At 43.5% G+C, this 19,635-nt stretch overlaps 1 protein-coding gene and 1 long non-coding RNA gene across 20 annotated transcripts in view; one reads left to right on the top strand and one right to left on the bottom strand.

The window, feature by feature from the left end:
- Positions 1–1,873, top strand: part of ANKS1B (ankyrin repeat and sterile alpha motif domain containing 1B) — a gene marked incomplete at both ends in the record, with an annotated part of 1,149,683 nt that extends 1,147,810 nt beyond the window's left edge. For 10 of the 19 annotated variants that reach the window (XM_081250042.1, XM_081250053.1, XM_081250057.1 and 7 more), the window contains one exon: positions 1,749–1,873. In XM_081250042.1, the coding sequence (XP_081106168.1) occupies positions 1,749–1,859 (111 nt within the window). Of the gene's footprint in view, positions 1–1,732 lie in introns of all 19 variants that reach the window. The other 9 variants (XM_081250054.1, XM_081250055.1, XM_081250058.1 and 6 more) reach the window with 2 other exon arrangements.
- Positions 1,874–11,419: 9,546 nt separating this feature from the next.
- Positions 11,420–12,606, bottom strand: LOC308625621. The gene is made up of 2 exons (XR_014017126.1): positions 12,345–12,606; positions 11,420–11,580 (listed from the first exon to the last, which is right to left on the bottom strand). It is a non-coding gene; the product is annotated as an uncharacterized lncRNA (long non-coding RNA).
- Between the last annotated feature and the right edge of the window lie 7,029 nt (positions 12,607–19,635).

Genomic DNA, 19,635 nt, shown 5'->3' on the forward strand with positions numbered 1-19,635 from the left:
GACCACCCAGGCTTCTCCTGACTTCTCCTGTTTATTTATTGTCTATCTTATCCCACACGAAAAGCAAGTTAAATGTCCAGGAATTTTCAGAACATTTGGGGGATTAGCTCTTAGGCTACTGTATTCATTCCCGTGTGGGCTGGATAAATCTGTTCGTGGCAGGGACCTCCATCTGACTTTTGTCTGGTCCCCATAGACTTCTTCCAGATGAGCACAAAGGGTGTGTGCCATAAGAGCTCAGAATATTCACTTAGAAGCCTTCACTGAAAAATATGAAACATACAGTGAATAATACTGCTGTCCTTTAACTGCCCCAAGATCCCATCCCCCTCAACAGGTGTCTGTGTTCCATTTCCCTCAGCCCCAGTAGTTTATTTTTGAGAAACAGCCCATGATTAGACATGTAGAGTCCTCCCCACAGCCTTGTGGAGATACAGTCAAATTGCAGGTGGCCGATGGGCACAGACCCGGCACTCTTCGGGCAGCTCCCTTGCTCCAGTTTCCTGAGCAGAGCAGGTGGCCAGGGGCAGACATGGACACACCAAAGAAAGAGGCAGCCATCTGGTGGAGAACTGCCTCAGGCCCCCCGTGAGAGCTCAGAACTCAAGCCTCACCCAGAAAGGGCCTGTTTAACCTTGTACACGCAGGGGCTGAAATGGTGTTGACGTTTTACAGCTCAGTTTGGTTCAAGGCTCACCCTGACCTGGACCCACTCACCTCTTCTCCCTCAGTTGTCTCCCCGCCGGGGCCCCCTCAGCAACCTGACTGCAAGCCCTCAGACGGCCTCTTTCCCTTACCTCAGGGATCTTGCACATGCTGCTCCACACCCCCTGCCTCTTTACCAGGAAACTCTTGCTTCTCCTCCAGCTCTCCGTTTAGACATTACCGTAATTAATTTTTAAATAATGTCTAGTCAACAAGTATTTATTGGGTGCCTACTGTTTAGTGGGTTGCCAGGAGCTTTTCTGAGTTTGAGGGAAACGGGTAAACAGGACAGAATCCCACCTTCATAAGCATACATTGTAGTGGAGGATGAACAAATAAACATGATGTATGTGGCAAAAGGATTATAAAGAATAGAGCAGCAGAGGAGAGCAGAAAAGTTGAGGTGCTATTTTGCTTGGGGTAAACTGGTGAGGAGGTGATGTTTGAACTGCACCCAGATTGACATTAGGGCATAAAGCAGGCAGATGTCTGGAGAGTATTGAGGCAGATACGTGATGAGCACAGAGGCTCTGGGCTGGGGCTTGGTGTACAGGGAGCAGCAGGGAGGCCGGTGTGGCTGGAGCATAGAAAGGCAGGCGCACAGGGCCACCGTGGGTCACCTCGAGGACTCTGGGTTTATTCTGACTGTAATGGAAACTACTGGAGGCTTGAGAGGCAGGCAGGACATAGCCTGGTGCACCTTCTCTAGGAAGCCCCCCTGGCTCCTGACATGCAGTCAGTGGCTTTCCTGGGTGCCCCCAGAGCACTGTCTTCCCCCTCAAATCTCACTTCTCAGTAAAGTATTCCTACGTCTGCTCCCCACCTGTGTGCCTTCAAGAGCAAGGGCCGTGTCTCACTCACCATCCCCCCCACCCAGTGCCTTGCAGTAAATGGGTATCAGAAGAACAAACAGATGACTCTCACCCCCCCAACATCCTGAGGTCTTGCCAGAGCACAGTGCTGGTTTCCAGGCAGCGTTAGGATACATGCGTGCAACCCCAGGCAGGTACCGTATAACGGGCATCAGCCTTTCTGTTTTAAAGCAGATCGACCCATCTGAGCAAAAGACTCTGGCCAATCTGCCGTGGATTGTGGAGCCGGGACAAGAAGCCAAGAGGGGAATAAATACCAAGTATGAGACCACGATTTTCTGATACTCACCGTCGTCCCGTCCTCGCGGTGCCTTGCACGCCGAGCAGTCCCGGAGCAGGCTTTCCACCCAGCGCAGGAGGAAGACTGCTGTTTGTGTGGCCTTGTCACGGGCGAAAGGCCACTAGCCATTCCTGGGGACGTTCTTTCTGCACCAGTGACAGAAAGTGCAACCAAGACTTTCCAGCCGTAACCCCTGAGAGAAACGAGTTGAGGTTTGTGGCTCACTCTCCCGACTCCCCTCCCTGCCACCACCCAAGGTATTTCTAGTGACTTGGCCCCAACACTTGCTTTGCTGTATTTGGGGATAATACCTTAAGAAAAAAAAATACAGGGGATCTCTAATACTGCCTAAAAGTATAAAAATCTTGGGTTTATTTTTCACTGTCAGCAGTTTTCAAGGTAGAATGAGAACAGAACTACCCCCAGAAAGCATCTGTAAAATCATTATCTCACTGAGTATCGTTTCATGCAAAAGGACAAAAAGTACCCCTGATTGCCAGGAAATCCTATTTCCCAATTTCTATATTTGTGGATTTTATATGTAATCAACTATGTCAGATAAAGAAACCTTTACATCTATGGATTGATTCAAAAACTTAATGATTTAAAAGAGGAATTTATTATGCACAGAAAAATGTGTCTTGTATTAAATATTTTTATTAAAAGAATGTTTCACTAACACATTGATAAGAAAACTAGGTTAGTTGTGAGGGATGTTTTGCTTTCATTTCAAATAACTAAATTTCTACTGCTACTACCAAGAGGACTGGCTTGGGCGTTGCAAAGTACTATACCAGAGACGCTCACTAGAGCAGGAGATTTGGGCAAGCAGGCTGGCATCACCGAAAGTGCTGACACAGCCATAAGCCTGCAAAGATTTTTTTTTTTTTTTTTAACTTCACAGTTTTAAAAAACATGTTCAACAAAAAAATCTAGGGCTCCTGCTGTCAAGATTTCTGTCATGGAAACCTTGTTTGTTTGAGAAAGGTGTTAATAAAATTCTATTGCAAAAAAAAATTTTTTTTCTAGAAAAACACAAATACAAAAAAAAATAGAGATTCCAAAGTAATAAAACTCTTTTCTTGAAACAAAATAAATAAATAAATGTTTGCTTACTCTTTGATTAAATAAAATTTACTTACATTTCATTAAGGTATTTTAATTTTTTTAATGTCTCTGTGGAGTATTTGTATGATACCATAATGTATATTTATGTAGAATCAAATTATATAAACAGTACCAATATCATTATAGAAAAAATAACATTTTAATGTATATTGTTCTAACCAATCATATTGTGAATCATTTTGGAGTTCATTATAATAAGCGATATTGATAAATTGTGAGATTGTCTTAATTTTTTTTAATTAACCAATATTATTTTAAACCTGAGATTATCAGTTACATTCATCAGTTGGTGAGTTTTAAAGAAAGACAACTAAATTTTATTTCAAACTGACAAATATATATGGTTTTAGCTCAGTGTTGGAGAATTTTAATACAATATTAAATTACTTGAACTGAACAGTTCCTTGTATATATTTTGCCTATTCACTGTTGATATGTATGTAGTAAATTGAGAGTAAAATAACCCTAAAATATGGTACCAAAAAGAAACTGTATAGGAGCAAAGTAAATAGTAGCTTTGCTGAAAAGGAAACATGTAAATATGCTTGGGCTTCCAGTTATAAATTTTGTAATTTTTGTCATTATTTATATCCTATAAAAAAACACACACAAAATAAAATGGAAACTGTACAGCTGCTGGTGCTTGGCATCATTCTGTGAGCACCTTCCCACTTCCATTTAGGATAGAACCAAAGGCCCAGCCTTCTCAGCATCCATAGCTAAAGGGTTTTCATTTGGCAAAATTGAGAAAATTTGCTCATTTCCAAGTTCAGCCAGGCCTTTAAAGCTTGAATTTCAGCCATAAAGCCCCCATTGTCTTTAATGTTAAAGTGGGCTATAAGGAAGAATTACCAAAACAGAAATTGGTAAAAGAGGAAGGACCACCAAACCGGATTACTTTTATAGGACAACACCTACATGTTTGTCTTAGGCTGCCATAACAAAATACTGGGTGGCTTAAACAACAAATTTATTTCTCACAGTTCTGGAGGTCCTGGGAAGTCCAAGATCAAGGTGCCAGCAAGGTAGGTTTCATTCTAAGGCCCTTTTCTCCTGGCTTGGCTTGTTGGTGGCGGCTGTCTTGCTGTGTGCTCACATGACCTCTCTGTGGTGTGTGTCTGCAGAGGATGGGGGAGCATCAAGCTCTCTGGCTTCTCTTCTTATAAAGGCACTAATCCCATCATGAGGGCCCCACCCCCATGACCCCATCTTACCCTGATTATCTCCCAAAGGCCCACCTCCAAATACTCACCATGGAGCATTAGGACATCAATATATGGATTTTGAGGGAACACAGATTTTCCATAACACTACTCATTTTTCCTAAAACACAAGTACCAGCTATGAGTCAAGTAATAAAAGGGTCGTGTTAGAGACACACTGGAAAAATCAATGATTCACATTCCATATCCTGTGACTTTCAGCAAAAGATCTCCCCACTGCTGGATCCAAGTTACTCTCCAAAACACATGCCAAACCAATGTCGGGGTGCTCCCAGCCTGACGTGCAGAGGCCTAGGGCTTTGAACCCAAAAGGGCTAAAACCATCGGGAGATGGGGCAACATTCACAGAGGCAGAAGGGCAGGTTTGGGCTGGGATTTTAGACAGTAATGCTTTGCCTGGGCTAATTCAGCCCCTGTTTAGTCCTTGCTAACCACCAAGAGGTCAGCAATCCTCTTATTTATTATCTCTGTGGATCAGTGCTTATTTGTGTCAGTTATGATCCCAGCATGAAGTAGAATTTAAGAGTTTAATAAGTAGAATACTTACAAAGGTCTTGGCAGCATGTAGGGAAAGTAACCCTGGGCTGGCGTGGCCTGAGGGGAGTGGGAAAGGAGGCGGCTTGTGGAGGGGGCTTCCAGACAGGTGCTGTGGGCTTCAGAAAGGGAGCCAGGGATCAAAATACCCTGATCTCAGGGAGAGCGGCCAAGATGGCAGAGTAGAAAGGCCCTGAGTTCACCTCCTCTCAGGAGCACACCAAAATCACAACGATCTGCAGAACAATCATTGATGAAAAAGACTGGAAACTACCAGAAAAGATCTTCTACAGCTAAAGACATAAAGAAGGAACCACAACTAGATGGGTAGGAGGGGCAGACTTGCTATATAATCAAATCCCATACCCCCTGCGTGGGCAACCCACATACTGCAGAATAATTATAATGCAGAGGTTCTCCCATAGGAGTGAGAGCCTTGGGCTCCACAGGCTCCCCAGGGCTCTGGCACCAGGAAGACAAGCCCCCAGAGCATTTGTCTTTGAAGGCCAGCAGGGCTTAACTGCAGGAGCCCCATAGGACTGGGGGAAATACAGACTTCACTCTTAAAGGGCACACAAAATCTTACATGCACCAGGACTCAGGGCAAAAGCAGTAATTGTAACACTCAAATGCATGAACACTGTGCTGGCAGCTGACATCTTGACTCATTAGCATGAGACCTGACCCCACCCTGCAGGCACGAGTGCAGGGACGCCTCAGGCCAAACAACTAACTGGGCTGGGACACAGCCCCACCCATCAGTCTAGACCCTACCGTGGGACCAGCTAAGCCCTGGCCTGGCCCACTAGCAGGACAACACAACCTTGAGGACACCCCAGACCTCATACCCAACTGTGTCAGGAACCGCAACCCCCCCAGCCCCCCACCAACCAATGATCTGAAACGAGTTCTGGGATCCTTGGACCTTGCAGCCAGACTCCAGGAACCAGCTCTGCCTGCCAGTAGACCTGCACTAAACTAACCCCAGGACCTGGCTTCACCTGCCAGTGGTGGGCATCAGCCCCAGAGTTTTCAGGACCAAAATGACAAAAATTAAAGGGAATATTGAAAGCAGCAAGGGAAAAGCAACAAATAACATACAAGGGAATTCCCATAAGGCTATCAGCTGATTTTTCAGTAGAAACTCTGCAGGCCAGAAGGGAGTGACACAATACATTTAAAGTGATGAAAAGGAAAAACCTACAACCAAGAATACTCTACCCAGCAAGGTTCTCATTCAGATTTGATGGAGAAATGAAAAGCTTTACAGACAAGTAAGTAAAAGCTAAAAGAATTCAGCACCACCAAACCAGCTTTACAACAAATGTGTAAAGGAACTGCTCTAGGTGAAAAAGAAAAGTCCACAACTAGATACAAGAAAATTAGAGAAGGAAAAAAGCTCACTGGTAAAGGTACAGTTTATACAGTAAAAGTAGGTAATCATCCACACACAAAACTAGTAGAGAAATTAAAAGACATAAGCAGGGCTTCCCTGGTGGCACAGTGGTTGAGAGTCCGCCTGCCAATACAGGGGACACAGGTTCGTACCCCGGTTTGGGAGGATCCCACATGCCGCGGAGCAGCTGGGCCCGTGAGCCATGGCCGCTGAGCCTGCGTGTCCAGAGCCTGTGCTCCGCAAGGGGAGAGGCCACAACAGTGAGAGGCCCACATACTGCAAAAAAAAAAAAAAAGACATAAGCAGTAAAATCATCTGCATCCACAGTAAGGTAAGGGGTACACAAAACAATTAGATGTAAAATATATCAAAAACAGTAATCATGAGGGGAGGAGAGTACAAATGCAGGGCATTTAAAATGCATTTGAAATTAAAAGGTTGGCAACTTAAAACAATCACATTTATATACAGACTACTATATAAAATCCTTAGGGAAACCACAAACCAAAAATGTATAATAGATTAACAAAAAAGAAAAAGGAATCTAAACATTACACTAAAGATAGTCATCAAATCACAAGAGAACAAAATAAGAAAGGGGAAAAAAGACCTACAAAAACAAATCCAGAACAATAAACAAAATGGCAATAAGAACATACATATTGATAATTACTGTAAATGTAAACAGACTAAATGCACCAGCCAAAAGACAGACTGGCTGAATGGATTAAAAAGACAAGACCCATATACATGCTGCCTACAAGAGGCTCACTTCAGATCTAGAGACAGACTGAAAGTGAGGAGATGGAAAAAGGTATTCCACTCAAATGGAAATCAAAAGAAAGCTAGAGTAGCAATACTTAGATAAAATGGACTTTAAAATAAAGACTGTTACAAGAGACAAAGAAGGACACTACATAATGATCAAGGGATCAATCCAAGAGGAAGATATAACAAATGTAAATATATATACACACAACATAGGAGCACCTCAATTTATAAGGCAAATATTAACAAACATAAAAAGAGAAATCAACAGTAACACAATAATAGTAGGGGACTTTAACAACCCCACTTACATCAATGGAAAGATCATCTAGACAGAAAATCAATAAGGAAACACAGACCTTAAATAACCCATCAGACCAAATGGACTTAATATTTGTAGAGCATTCCATCCAAAAGCAGCAGAATATACATTCGTTTCAAGTGCACATGAAACATTCTCCAGGATAGATCACACACTAGCCCACAAAACAAGCCTTGGTAAATTTAAGAAAACTGAAATCATATCAAGCATCTTTTCCAACCACAATGCTATGAGACCAGAAATCAACTACAAGAAAAAAACTGCAAAAAACCACAAACACATGGAGGCTAAACAATATAATACTAAACAACCAATGGATTACTGAAGAAATCAAAGAGGAAATCAAAAAATACCTAAACACAAATGAAAATGAAAACACAATAATCCAAAACCTATGGAATCCAGCAAAAGCAGTTCTAAGAGGGAACTTTACAGTGATACAAGCTTACCTCAGAAAACAAGAAAAATCTCAAATAAACAACCTAGCCTTACACCCAGAGCAACTAGAGAAAGAACAAACAAAACCCAAAGTTAGTAAAAGGAAAGAAATCATAAAGATCAGAGCAGAAATAAATGATAGAGACAAAAAAAAAGATAGAAAAGATCAATGAAACTAAACACTGGTTCTTTGAAAAGATAAACAAAATTGATAAATCTTTAGCCAGACTCATCAAGAAAAAAAGAGGGTCCAAATCAATAAAATCAGAAAAGAAAAAGGAGAAGTTACAGCCAACACCACAGAAATACAAAGGATTATAAAAGACTACTATGCACAACTATACCAATAAAATGGAAAACCTGGAAGAAATGGACAAATTCTTAGAAAGGTACAATCTCCCAGGACTGAACCAGGAAGAAATAGAAAATAGGAACAGACCAATTACTGGTACTGAAATTGAATCAGTAATTTTAAAAACTCCCAGCAAACAAAAGTCCTAGACCAGATGGCCTTCACAGGTGAATTCTACCAAACATTTAGAGTTAATGCCTATCCTTCTGAAACTATTCCAAAAAACTGCAGGGGAAGGAATACTTCTGAGCTCCTTCTATGAGTCCACCATCACCCTGATCCCAAAACCAGACAAAGGTATCACAAAAAAAGAAAAGTACAGGCCAGTATCACTGATGAATATAGATACAAAACATCCTCAACAAAATACTAGCAGAAATACCTCAACAAAATACAAATCCAACAATACATTAAAAGGATCATACACCATGACCAAGTGAGATTTATACCAAGGATACAAGGATTTTTCAATATCTGCAAATCAATCAATGTGATACACCACACTCACAAATTGAAGAAAAACCATATGATCATCTCAACAGATGCAGAAAAAGCTTTTGATAAAATTCAACATCCATTTATGATAAAAACTCTCCAGAAAGTGGGCAAAGAGGAAACATACCTCAACATAATAAAGGCCATACATGACAAATCCACAGCTAACATCATACATTAAGTCCCCTACATACGAACGAGTTCCATTCCAAGCACACGTTTGTAAGTCCAATTTGTTCATAAGTCCAACAAAGTTAGCCTAGGAACCCAACTAACACAATTGGCTATATAGTACTGTAATAGGCTTACAATACTTTTCACACAAATAATACATAAAAAACAAACACAAAAAATAAAACATTTTAAATCTTACAGTACAGTACCTTGAAAAGTACAGTAGTACAGTACAACAGCTGGCATCCAGGGGCTGGCACTGAGTCAAAAGGCAAGAAGAATTACTGACTGGAGGAGGCGGAGGAGGTGGGAGATGGTAGAGCTGAAGGATCATCCGCAATAGGAGACGGAGGGCAAGCTGCAATTTCATTCATGCCTGATGTTGATGGAACGCATGTTTGCATCTTTGGAAGTTTGCAACTTGAAGGTTCATATGTAGGGGACTTACTGTACTCAGTTGTGAAAAGCTAAAAGCATTCCCTCTAAGATCAGGAACAAGACAAGAATGCCCATTCTCACCACTTTTTTTTCAACATAGTTTTGGAAGTCCTAGCCACAGCAATCAGACAAGAAAAAGAAGTAAAAGGAATCCAAACTAGAAAGGAAGAAGTAACACTGTCACTGTGAAAACCACTAGAAAACTATTAGAGCTCATCAATGAATTTGGTAAAGTTGCAGGATACAGAATTAATATACAGAAAATTATTGCATTCCTATATACTAACAACAAAGTATCAGAAAGAGAAATTAAGGAAACAATCCCATTTACCATCACATCAAAAAGAATAAAATACCTAGGAATAAAGCTACCTAAGGAAGCAAAAGACCTGTACTCCAAAAACTATAAGACACTGATGAGACTCCCAGACGTAGAGAAGAGACTTGTGGTTGCCAAGGGGTAGAGGGTTGGGGGAGGGATGGAGTGGGAGGTTGGGGTGAGCAGATGAAAGCTTTTATATACAGGATGGATAAACAACAAGGTCCTACTGTATAGCACAAAGAACTATATTCAATATCCTATGATAAACCATAATGGAAAAGAATATTTAGAAAAAAGAATGTGGGCTTCCCTGGTGGCACAGTGGTTAAGAATCTGCCTGCCAATGCAGTGGACATGGGTTCGATCCCTGGTCCAGGAAGATCCCACATGCTGTGGAGCAACTAAGCCCGTGCGCCACAACTACTGAGCCTGCACGCCACAACTACTGAAGGCCACATGCCTAGAACCTGTGCTCTGCAACAAGAGAAGTTCGCACCCCGCAACAAAGAGTAGCCCTTGCTCGCCGCAACTAGAGAAAGCCCGTGTGCAGCAACGAAGACCCAACACAGGCGAAAATAAAATAAATAAATAAATTTTTTTAAAAAGAGAAGACAAAAAAACTTAAAAAAAAAAATGGGCTGAAGACCTAAATAGACATTTCTCCAAAGAAGACATACAGATGGCCAACAGGTACATGAAAAGATGTTCAACATCACTAGTTATTAGAGAAATGCAAATCAAAACTACAGTGAGGTATCATCTCACACCAGTCAGAATGGCCATCATCAAAAAGTCTATAAATAATAAATGCTGGAGAGGATGTGGAGAAAAGGGAACCTGCTACACTGTTGCTGGGAATGTAAATTGGTACAACCACTATGGAGAACAGTATGGAAGTCCCCTAAAAAACTAAAAATAGAGTTACCATATGATCCAGCAATCCCATTCCTGGGCATATATCCAGAAAAGACAAGAATTCTAATTTAAAAGATACATGCACTCCAATGTTCACAGCAGCACTCTTTACAATAGCCAAGACATTGAAGCATCCTAAATGTCCATCAACAGATGAATGGATAAAGAAGATGTGGTACATATACACAATGGAATACCACTTGGCCATTAAAAAAATGAAATAATGTCATTTGCAGCAATATGGATGGATCTAGAGATTATCATACTAAGCGCAGTCAGACAGAGAAAGACAAGTATCATATGATTTCACATATGTGGAATCCTAAAAAATGATACAAATGAACTTTTTTACAAAACAGAAACAGACTCACAGACATAGAAAACAAACTTATGGTTACCGAAGGGGAAAGGGATAAATTAGGAGTTTGGGATTAACAGATACACACTACTATATATAAAACAGATAAACAAAGAGGACCTGCTGTATAGCACAGGGAATTATATTCAATATCTTGTAATAACGTACAATGAAAAAGAATCTGGAAAAAAATATATACATATGTATGAAACTGAATCACTTTGCTGTACACCTGAAACTAACACAATACTGTAAACCAACTAAACTTCAATTAAAAAAAAAAGTACCCTGATCTCACTCTCCACCATCCACCCTGCATTACCTAAACCCACTGGAAGCCATAGGGCAAGGAGCGCATTGATTTGGTCTACACAAGGCACCTCCAGAACCACAACAGGGCAGGGAAGGGGGAGGAGGGAGTCTCAGGGGCAAACAGAAGAGAGGCAGCCCTTGTACTGAAGGGATTTGCACCTCATTTTCTTGAAGGGGAAATTTGACACATTGGCAACTGAAATATCCATGGGGGTGGAGATCCTGGAATGTTAATATTATTCCAAAAAGGACTTCAATTCAATTACTCCATCTATTTTTTTTCTTCTTAAATGATAGTCTATGATAAATTTGGGTAAATGAACCCAATGAAAATTATGCCTAGTTAGTTCATTAATAAGTCATGGAAGTGATTTTCTTCAAAACATACCAGATTTTCTGCTGGAATACTTAGGAATATTGCTGGTGCATAAAACGTTTGGATATCATGGGGCAGAAGACAGGCTTAGATAAAGAACACATGGCCAAAGTCTCAAAAATCAGCGAAAATTCATACTTGGATCCCAAGCAGCATTGTTCCTAAGCTATTTCTGAAAAGAAAAGAAAATTTGATAAGTGGGCTAGCCTCCAGAGTTGTTCTTCCACAGAACTGGAATACAATAACCGTGTTCAGAAGTCTGTATGGAATGAAGCCTCTTTTTTTTTTAAGACATTAAGTTTTTCAGTTCCTTTTTTATACAAGCTATTCACTATGTTTCCTATGAAAATTAAGCAATCTGACAGTTACAGACACATTTTCTGAAAATTGGGTAACCAGCCAACAAAGGCTAGCAGAGTCTACCTGCACCAAGGCTCCAACAGCCTCCCCCGCACTCCCTTCCAGCCATCCACACGCCCAGCCTGCCCCAGCAACAGGGTCCTGCTTCCCACAGAAACCAGTTCCAAAGCAGGGAATTTCATTAGGTCTGTTGCCCAATCACCATCCAGCAACCTATGAGATTCCATTAATACTCAAATTTTTGCAGTGGAATTAACCCTAAGACTTTGGTGCCGACCTGGGAAATGCCGGTTCCACTTAACTGTTTCCTGTCTTGATCTCAAGCCAGTCTACTGACGGAGAATTCACTCTGTGTTCACCGTGGGTCATTTTACTTAGAGTCGCTAATGCAGAGATGATCATTCCCAACCCAACATGCTGTACTCTGTGTGTTGCTCATAAATAATCATAGCTACAAATTATCATCCAGAGAGTTTTTGTTTTTCTCTCCAAAACCCCAGAGACCTATATTTGTAAGAGCTTCATGGGCATTTAACTTCCCAAGCATAGTTAATGACTAATGATATAAAGACTTACACACATGTCAGACTGAGATAGAGATTCTCCGTTTAACGGCTCCAGTAGGGTCACTCCAGCTGAAGGTGGCAGTACGGCCACTGAGGTTTTCAGACAGCCGAGGAGCACACATGTCACTTCACGAGCCCAGAGCATCTTGCAAGTCCTGCCATACTGGAAAACTCGGAGTGATGCCTCAGCACCCGGTAAGAGCAAGCTGAGATGGAGCTGCTCTTAGCAACTTGAAGTCAGTTCACAACATAGTAATAAAAGCCATTCAAAACTATCCATATTCAATACTCAATTTAATTGTCCTCTGGATGTCTCGGTGCTTCCATCAAATGCCCAACAGCTGCTCCCCGGGGAGCCTGCAGTTCTCCCTCTTGTTGCCTCTCGTCAATAAGACATATGAGGGACTTGCCTGGTGGTGCAGTGGTTAAACATCTGCCTGCCAACACAGGGGACACGGGTTCAAGCCCTGGTCTGGGAAGATTCCACATGCCGCAGAGCAACTAAGCCCGTGCGTGCGCCACAACTACTGAGCCTGCACTCTAGAGCCTGTGAGCCACAATTACTGAGCCCACGCGCCCAGAGCCCGTGATCCACAAGAGAAGCTACCGCAATAAGAAGCCCAAGCACCGCAACGAAAAGTAGGCCCCACTCGCTACAATTAGAGAAAGTCCGCATGCAGCAACGAAGACCCAATGCAGCCAAAAGTAAATAAATAAAAATAATAATAAAAATAAAGATAGGGGCTTCCCTGGTAGCACAGTGGTTAAGAATCCACCTGCCAATGCAGGGGACACAGGTTCGAGTCCTTGTCCGGGAAGATCCCACATGCCGCGGAGCAACTAAGCCTGTGCGCCGCAACTACTGAGCCTGCGCTATAGAGCCCGCGAACCACAACTACTGAAGCCCGCGCACCTAGAGCCCTTGCTCCACAACAAGAGAAGCCACAATGAGAAGCCCACGCATCGCAACAAAGAGTAGCCCCCACTCACCACAACTAGAGAAAGCCCGCGCACAGCAACAAAGACCCAATGCAGCCAAAAATAAATAAATAAAATAATTTTTTTTTAAATGCATGCACAGTTTTCTCAGAGAAAAACAAAAACCAAAAAGCCCAACATGCTAGTGTTGAGTCAGGGGAGACTGGGAAGGAGGAAAGGCACAGGAAATTCAGGAATCCTGTTTTAGCAGACCATTTCTGGGGTGTGCACTTGGCAGGGAGAGGGAAGACTGCAAACTCAGATACCTTCAGGCCACACAGGTGACATGAGTGAAGGGTGGACTGTGAAGGGTGGACATGCATCCATCATCTCAGGGGGCAGCTGATGCTCAGTTCCAGCTGATGGCTGCCAGGCAGAAAAGAAGACCCTGGCTCAATAGATTTTCTAAGAAATCAGGATTTTTATGTGAAAACACCAGATTTTCAAATGCTGGCAACAAGTTCAGTGGGTTTTTTTGGGTTTTTTTGCGGTACGCGGGCCTCTCACTGTTGCGGCCTCTCCCGTTTCAGAGCACAGGCTCCGGACGCGCAGGCTCAGTGGCCATAGCTCACAGGCCCAGCCGCTACGCAGCATGTGGGATCTTCCCAGACCAGGGCACGAACCCGTGTCCCCTGCATCGGCAGGCGGACTCTCAACCACTGCGCCACCAGGGAAGCCCAAGTTCAGTGTTTTTTAAAAAATAAGTGTGGGCCAAACAAAACTCCTCTGTGGACTGGGCCTGGTCTATGAATCACTTGTCTGTGCCTTTCTGAGATTCCACCAAACTTCAACAACCTCCCAACTTGATTTCCAGTTATTAGAGGAGGTACGGTGGGTGGCTAGGGCTAGGGGATGGAAGAGACAGGGATTAGGGGTCACTGACATTTGCTGAACTGTTCTTATATACTTGGTTTGTTTACGGGAGTATCAGGAGCTGAATTCAGGGACTAGTAGCAAAGACCAGAGATAAGAGTCTCTTAAAACAAGGGAGAGGTTGAATGTTTTCTCATGTACCATGAACTTCAGAGATAAACAGTGCAGGGCTGGAATGGTAGCTCCTCAGTTGTCATCAGAATCCCGAGCTCCTTCTGTATTTCTGCTCTGCTACCCTTAGCTTGTGGCATCCACCGACAAGGTCACCTCAGGAGCACAAAATGGCTGCTAGACCATCATTCAGTGAATCCACATTCCAGTCAGGAAAAACGATGGTAAGGAACCAAGGGCTCCTGCCTCCCAACTGAGTAAGGCAACCTTTCAGGAGCTTTCCTGGAAGCTTCACCCTACAAGTTCTGCTTACATCTGCTACCCCTAAATAAGCAATTGGAAAATGTAGCTGTTGTTGATTTTAGCTGAGCACACTGCAGCTCCCAACAATACAGCAGTTGTTAGTGAGGAAAAGGGAGAGACTGGATATTAGGATGGCCACCAACAGTATCTGCCATAAAAAAACAAACAAACAAAAAAAACCAGTATCTGTCGCAATGGGAATGTCACAGCACTAGGTAAAAGGTGAAAGCAAGCACACACAGGTGAGACACCTGAACAGAGAAGACAGAGACTGGAGGAGGAACTGGTAATACTGGTAATACTCCAACCTTGGCAGAGTTGCTCTATAAGCTAGCCATCAAATCCAAGCAGGAAACATCCCCCCAGCTGTGTTAATATGCACACCAAACATCTGTGCTGCTCCGGACGTTCCAGAGAGTGTCACAACAGAGCAGGTGGACAAACCATGCTGCAAAAGCAGACATCACAGGCACAGCTGGCTGTGGCACAGAAGTGGGCTGGCAATGGCTTGGTAGGCCATCCAGGGCAAGGGCGGAGGACATGGGTTCTCAACCTCCGCTGTGCTCTGGAATCACCCAGGGAACTTTCAAACATATGGATGCCTGGGTCCCATGCCCGGCAACTCTGAGTTAATTGGTCTGGGGTGAGACCTGGGTTTGGGGGAGGGGGGCGGTTTATGCAGTAAAGTGTGAGAAGCTTCACTCCTGGATGGACCAGGCCCTCCAGATCCCCTGAGAAGCTGGGCAGCCCACGTAGATCCCCACATCCGAGGTTACCACGGAAGTAGCTCCTTGAGAAGATTAAACCATTTGCTGAAGGCCACACAGCTGGAGTGGTAGTGCAGCCAGGATTTGAACTTGGATCCACTTGACAGCCAAAGCAAAGCCACTGTGGCCCAAGGTCTTTTTTCCAACGTCACTCCTAATCCTCCACCACTCAGGTGCATGCATATCCCAAAAAGAATAACATCTGGGACAGCTTTCCTGCTGAGCAAGGTCTGTCTCCTGGGAGCCAACAGCCATGAGGATAGATCCACCATGAGGTAGAGGAGGATACCTGGAGTGAGGTGTGTTCTATGGAGCAAAAGCCGCACAGTCCCAATTTGTAAACCAAGGAAATGTGGGCGGCAAAGGAATAGCAATTTGTAACTGGGACAAAGGTAATTATACTATTGAGACCTGTGTCAGATGTTTGACATATTTTTCAAGCCTCACAAAAACCTTGCAATTAGATGTTGCGGTCCTTATTTGACAAATGAGGAAACTGAGGCTCTGAGAGTTGGTACCTTTTCAAATGGAAGGAAAAGGAGAAAAGGAAAGGAAATCAAGATGGCAGAAGAAACATATGGATCCACTAGCCCCAGGGCTGTCACTAATTTGAAATGAACCCCCTAAAAGTTTCAAAGTAGAAACAGGCTTCTTCACGGAGCAGGTCGCAGTAGGGCTGCCACCTACCTTGCTCAGTGCTTGAATCATTTGTGAACTGAGACTAGGTTGAGCCGTGGCCAAGTGCTGGCAAATCCAAAGCATCCCTCAACCTCTGCTGTCCGTTTGGCTCCCATCAGAATGGCCCCTGCTGCTTTTTTTCCAAGAGCAATCCCTACGGGCACAGAGATGGGTTAGCCAGGATACCAGAAGTGGAAGCTCTTCAGCAGCAGAGACCACCTTTGACATCATCTCTGAGAGCTCAGGACTTAAGATTGGTCATGCATGACCCATGATGTGAATGAGTGAAATGAACAATGAATTAAGTGCAGAGCTGAAATGACCCTCCTGGATCCTCCAGCCCAGGGGCTGTGGTGGAGGCCAACAGCCATGGACTGAAACCGCAGCTCCCCCGCCTTGCCTATGAGGCCCTAGTGATTTAACCTCTCTGCACCTGTTTCCACAACTAGACAACAGAGATAACACCTTGCAGCCTTGTTGTTAGGATTTAATTAAATAATGTGTGTAAAGTGCCCAGCTTGGGGCCTGACACATAAAAGGCCCTTAAAAAAACAGTAGCTCCTTCTTCCTTCCTCCCAAAAAGGATTTTTTATGTCTCAGAAAGTTGACAGAGTGCAGCAAATAAATCAGAGATGAGAAACACAGATCTCCAAAATCTTCCCCAGCTGCTGAAACCCACACCTTGACCCCTAGTCTGGTGTTCATCGGCCACGTTTCCAAGAGGATTCCACTTCCAACCGAAACACTCAACGCATACATAGCCCAGTGGGTGTTTCCATAAAGAAAAGAAAACCAGATTTGGATTCTGGCCCTGGCTTTATCAGATTAACTGCGTGGGATGTGGTTCTTCCCCTGTAAGCTAGGACTGCATAGTCTGCAAACGCATCAACTACTGTGAAGATAAAATAAGGGCTGGGGAGGGGAGGAAGATTTGGATCTGATGAATGTGAACGTTTGCTCCAACTCCTCAGAACAGCCACCTTGGTACTAAGCACCGAGTCTTCATTCACTGCTGGATGTTTTCCAGCTGATCAGTTGCTCAGAACCACCAAGCCCAAACTCAGGCCCAGAATGCTCTCTCTACACACTTATTCTAGCCCTGGTGATGAGAAATCACAGAGACAGATTGTTCTTTTACTTCCATGTGATAAGCAGTTCTGAGGGCCTGACCTCATAAATGAAGTTACAATGAACACCAGCAACTCATTTCCCTGAATCGTAACTGTAATGAAAATGTCCCAAGTTTTGGTCTGCTCACAATGCCATGTGACTCAGCAGTAAGTCCCTGTTGATGCCAAATGACTTCAAAGTCCTGGTCTCTGGCGAGTCCCATGTTTGATGCAAATTCTTCTGCCCCTGCCGTGTGAATATATACAACTACACAACAATTCTTCTAGGGTTAAACTCATAGCCCCACAGCAAATGATTTCCTAATTTAGGTATTTTAATAACTGTATGGTATATCCATAGTCTTAAGGATAGGGGGTATGAGCAAGGAAATCCATTCAAGTGATCTTAAGAAACTAAGAGTTATTAGAAAATCATTTTCTCCTTCTCTAAAGGTCGGTAAGTAAATTATAATATTAACACAAAACATATGTTGAATAATAGACTGCCATACTTGCCAACTTAAACACTCCAGGGATATGTTTATTCATTTCATATAATTTGGAAGCAGATCTTTTTTTATGCAAGTTTTACTTTCCCCTAACGATGCTTCACAGCAGAATGCCAAACTAAAATGGGAAGATAAAGAAAATGCTGGTAATGTGCTACATCTTAATTTGACAGCCTCGTGACATCCTAGTGCAGAGGGAGAACACAGAATGCACTATGGGCATGCGGGCATACAGGAATTCCAATCATTCAGCAAAGATTTACTGAGGCTCCAATTGGAGCCAGGCTTCCGTTGGACTCTGGTATAAAACACCTAACAGACCTGGCTTTCATGGAGCTTACAGTCGAATGGGGGACTCCATTAAATAAACGATACAGGTCCAAAAAACCATGACAGAGAAAAGAGGGGACTACAAGAGGGCAGGGAAGCCTTCAGCAGAAGGATCATCTCAAGGAAAAAGATAAGAAGGAATCAGGAAAAAAATTAGGTGGGGGAGGGCAGTATAGAAGAGAGAACCACACATACAACGCCACAGAAGCAAGAGAGCACAAGCAGGTCCAGGATTTTAAAGACAAGTGACATGATAAGATGAGCACTTTGGAAAAATCACACAGAGGCATGACTGCTGTGAGAGAGAGTGGTCGGGGAACTGTTGCCACGCAAAAGAGGATGGGACCCAAATAACACCAAGGAATGTGCAGTGAGCACTTTCTTGGTCCAAGCACTGAGATAAGTAAGCACTCTGTGAGCATTATCTTATTAAATCCTTACAACAATGTTGAGAGGGAAGAACCCCCCACAGATAAGACAACTGCTGATACTTTCTGGGTTTCTTATTATCTCTTGTCCCCAATTTCCCCCCAACAACTAAAATATGTTTGTTTATTGCCTTGGCTGCTGCTGAAAACAGTGCTAGGCATAGTAGATATTCAAGACATAGAGGATAGACAGGTGGCTGCATGAATAAACCAATAAAGGAATTTTGCCCAAGAGCACACTGAGTGAAGGACCCCACACCCATTGCACTTACCACACTAAGTTGCAACTGTTAGTCCTTGCTGGTTCTTCTCAGTGTCCTGTGCTGGTCCCTCAGCTCACCAACCTCCAGACTGCCCTGGGCTCAGTCTGGGGTCTCCTGTCTTGTCTGTCTACACCCATTTTGTTGCATCTGGTCCTGTGGTTTTAAATACCATCAATTCACTGATGACTCTCAGATTTTTATCTCCATCACAGGCTTTTCCTATAAAAGAACCATCTACTCAACAGCCCCAGCTGTCTGCCTAACACCCACCTCAAACTTACTTTGTCCTAAACCCTGCTCCTTTTACATAGTCTTCTCATCTCAGCTAACAGCAACTCTATTCTTCCAGTTGTTCAAGCCGGAGGCCAAAACCTTGGTATCATTCTTGACTTGTCCCTCTCACAACCTGTATCTGATCCATTGGCAACTCTTACTAACTCTTACTTTCAAAATATACCCAGAATCCAACTTGTCACAGCCTCTCCTGCCGCCACCCCAGTCTAGCCACCTTCATTTTGCCCAGATTATTGTAAAAGCTTCTCATTGGGCTCCCTGCTTCCCTCCTCACCTGTCCTCCTTTCAGCTGATCCTCAACTGGTTCCCACTGCCCAAGTGATCAAGTTACAGCTTACGTCAGATCTCCCCACTGCTCACACTCCTGCGCTAGCTACTATCTCAGGGTAGACATCCTCGCCATGGCCTGGGAGACCCTCCACAGAGCTGGCTGCACTTCCTACTAAGCTCCCTTCGCTCAGTCTTCTCCAGCCACACCAGCCTCCATGCTGGTTCTGGAACAGACCCACCCGTCCCACTTTCCAGTCTTTGCACTTGCTATACCCTCGCTTGGGGACTCTCTCCAGATACTTGCCTGACTCACTCCCTCACCTTTCAGGTCTGAACTCGAGTGTCACCTTCCAAACAAGCAGCTCCGTCTAGAACTGTAACCCTCCTC

Source organism: Mesoplodon bidens, assembly GCF_964165515.1.
Source record: "Mesoplodon bidens genome assembly, chromosome: 11".
NCBI classification, from domain to species: Eukaryota; Metazoa; Chordata; class Mammalia; order Artiodactyla; family Ziphiidae; genus Mesoplodon; species Mesoplodon bidens.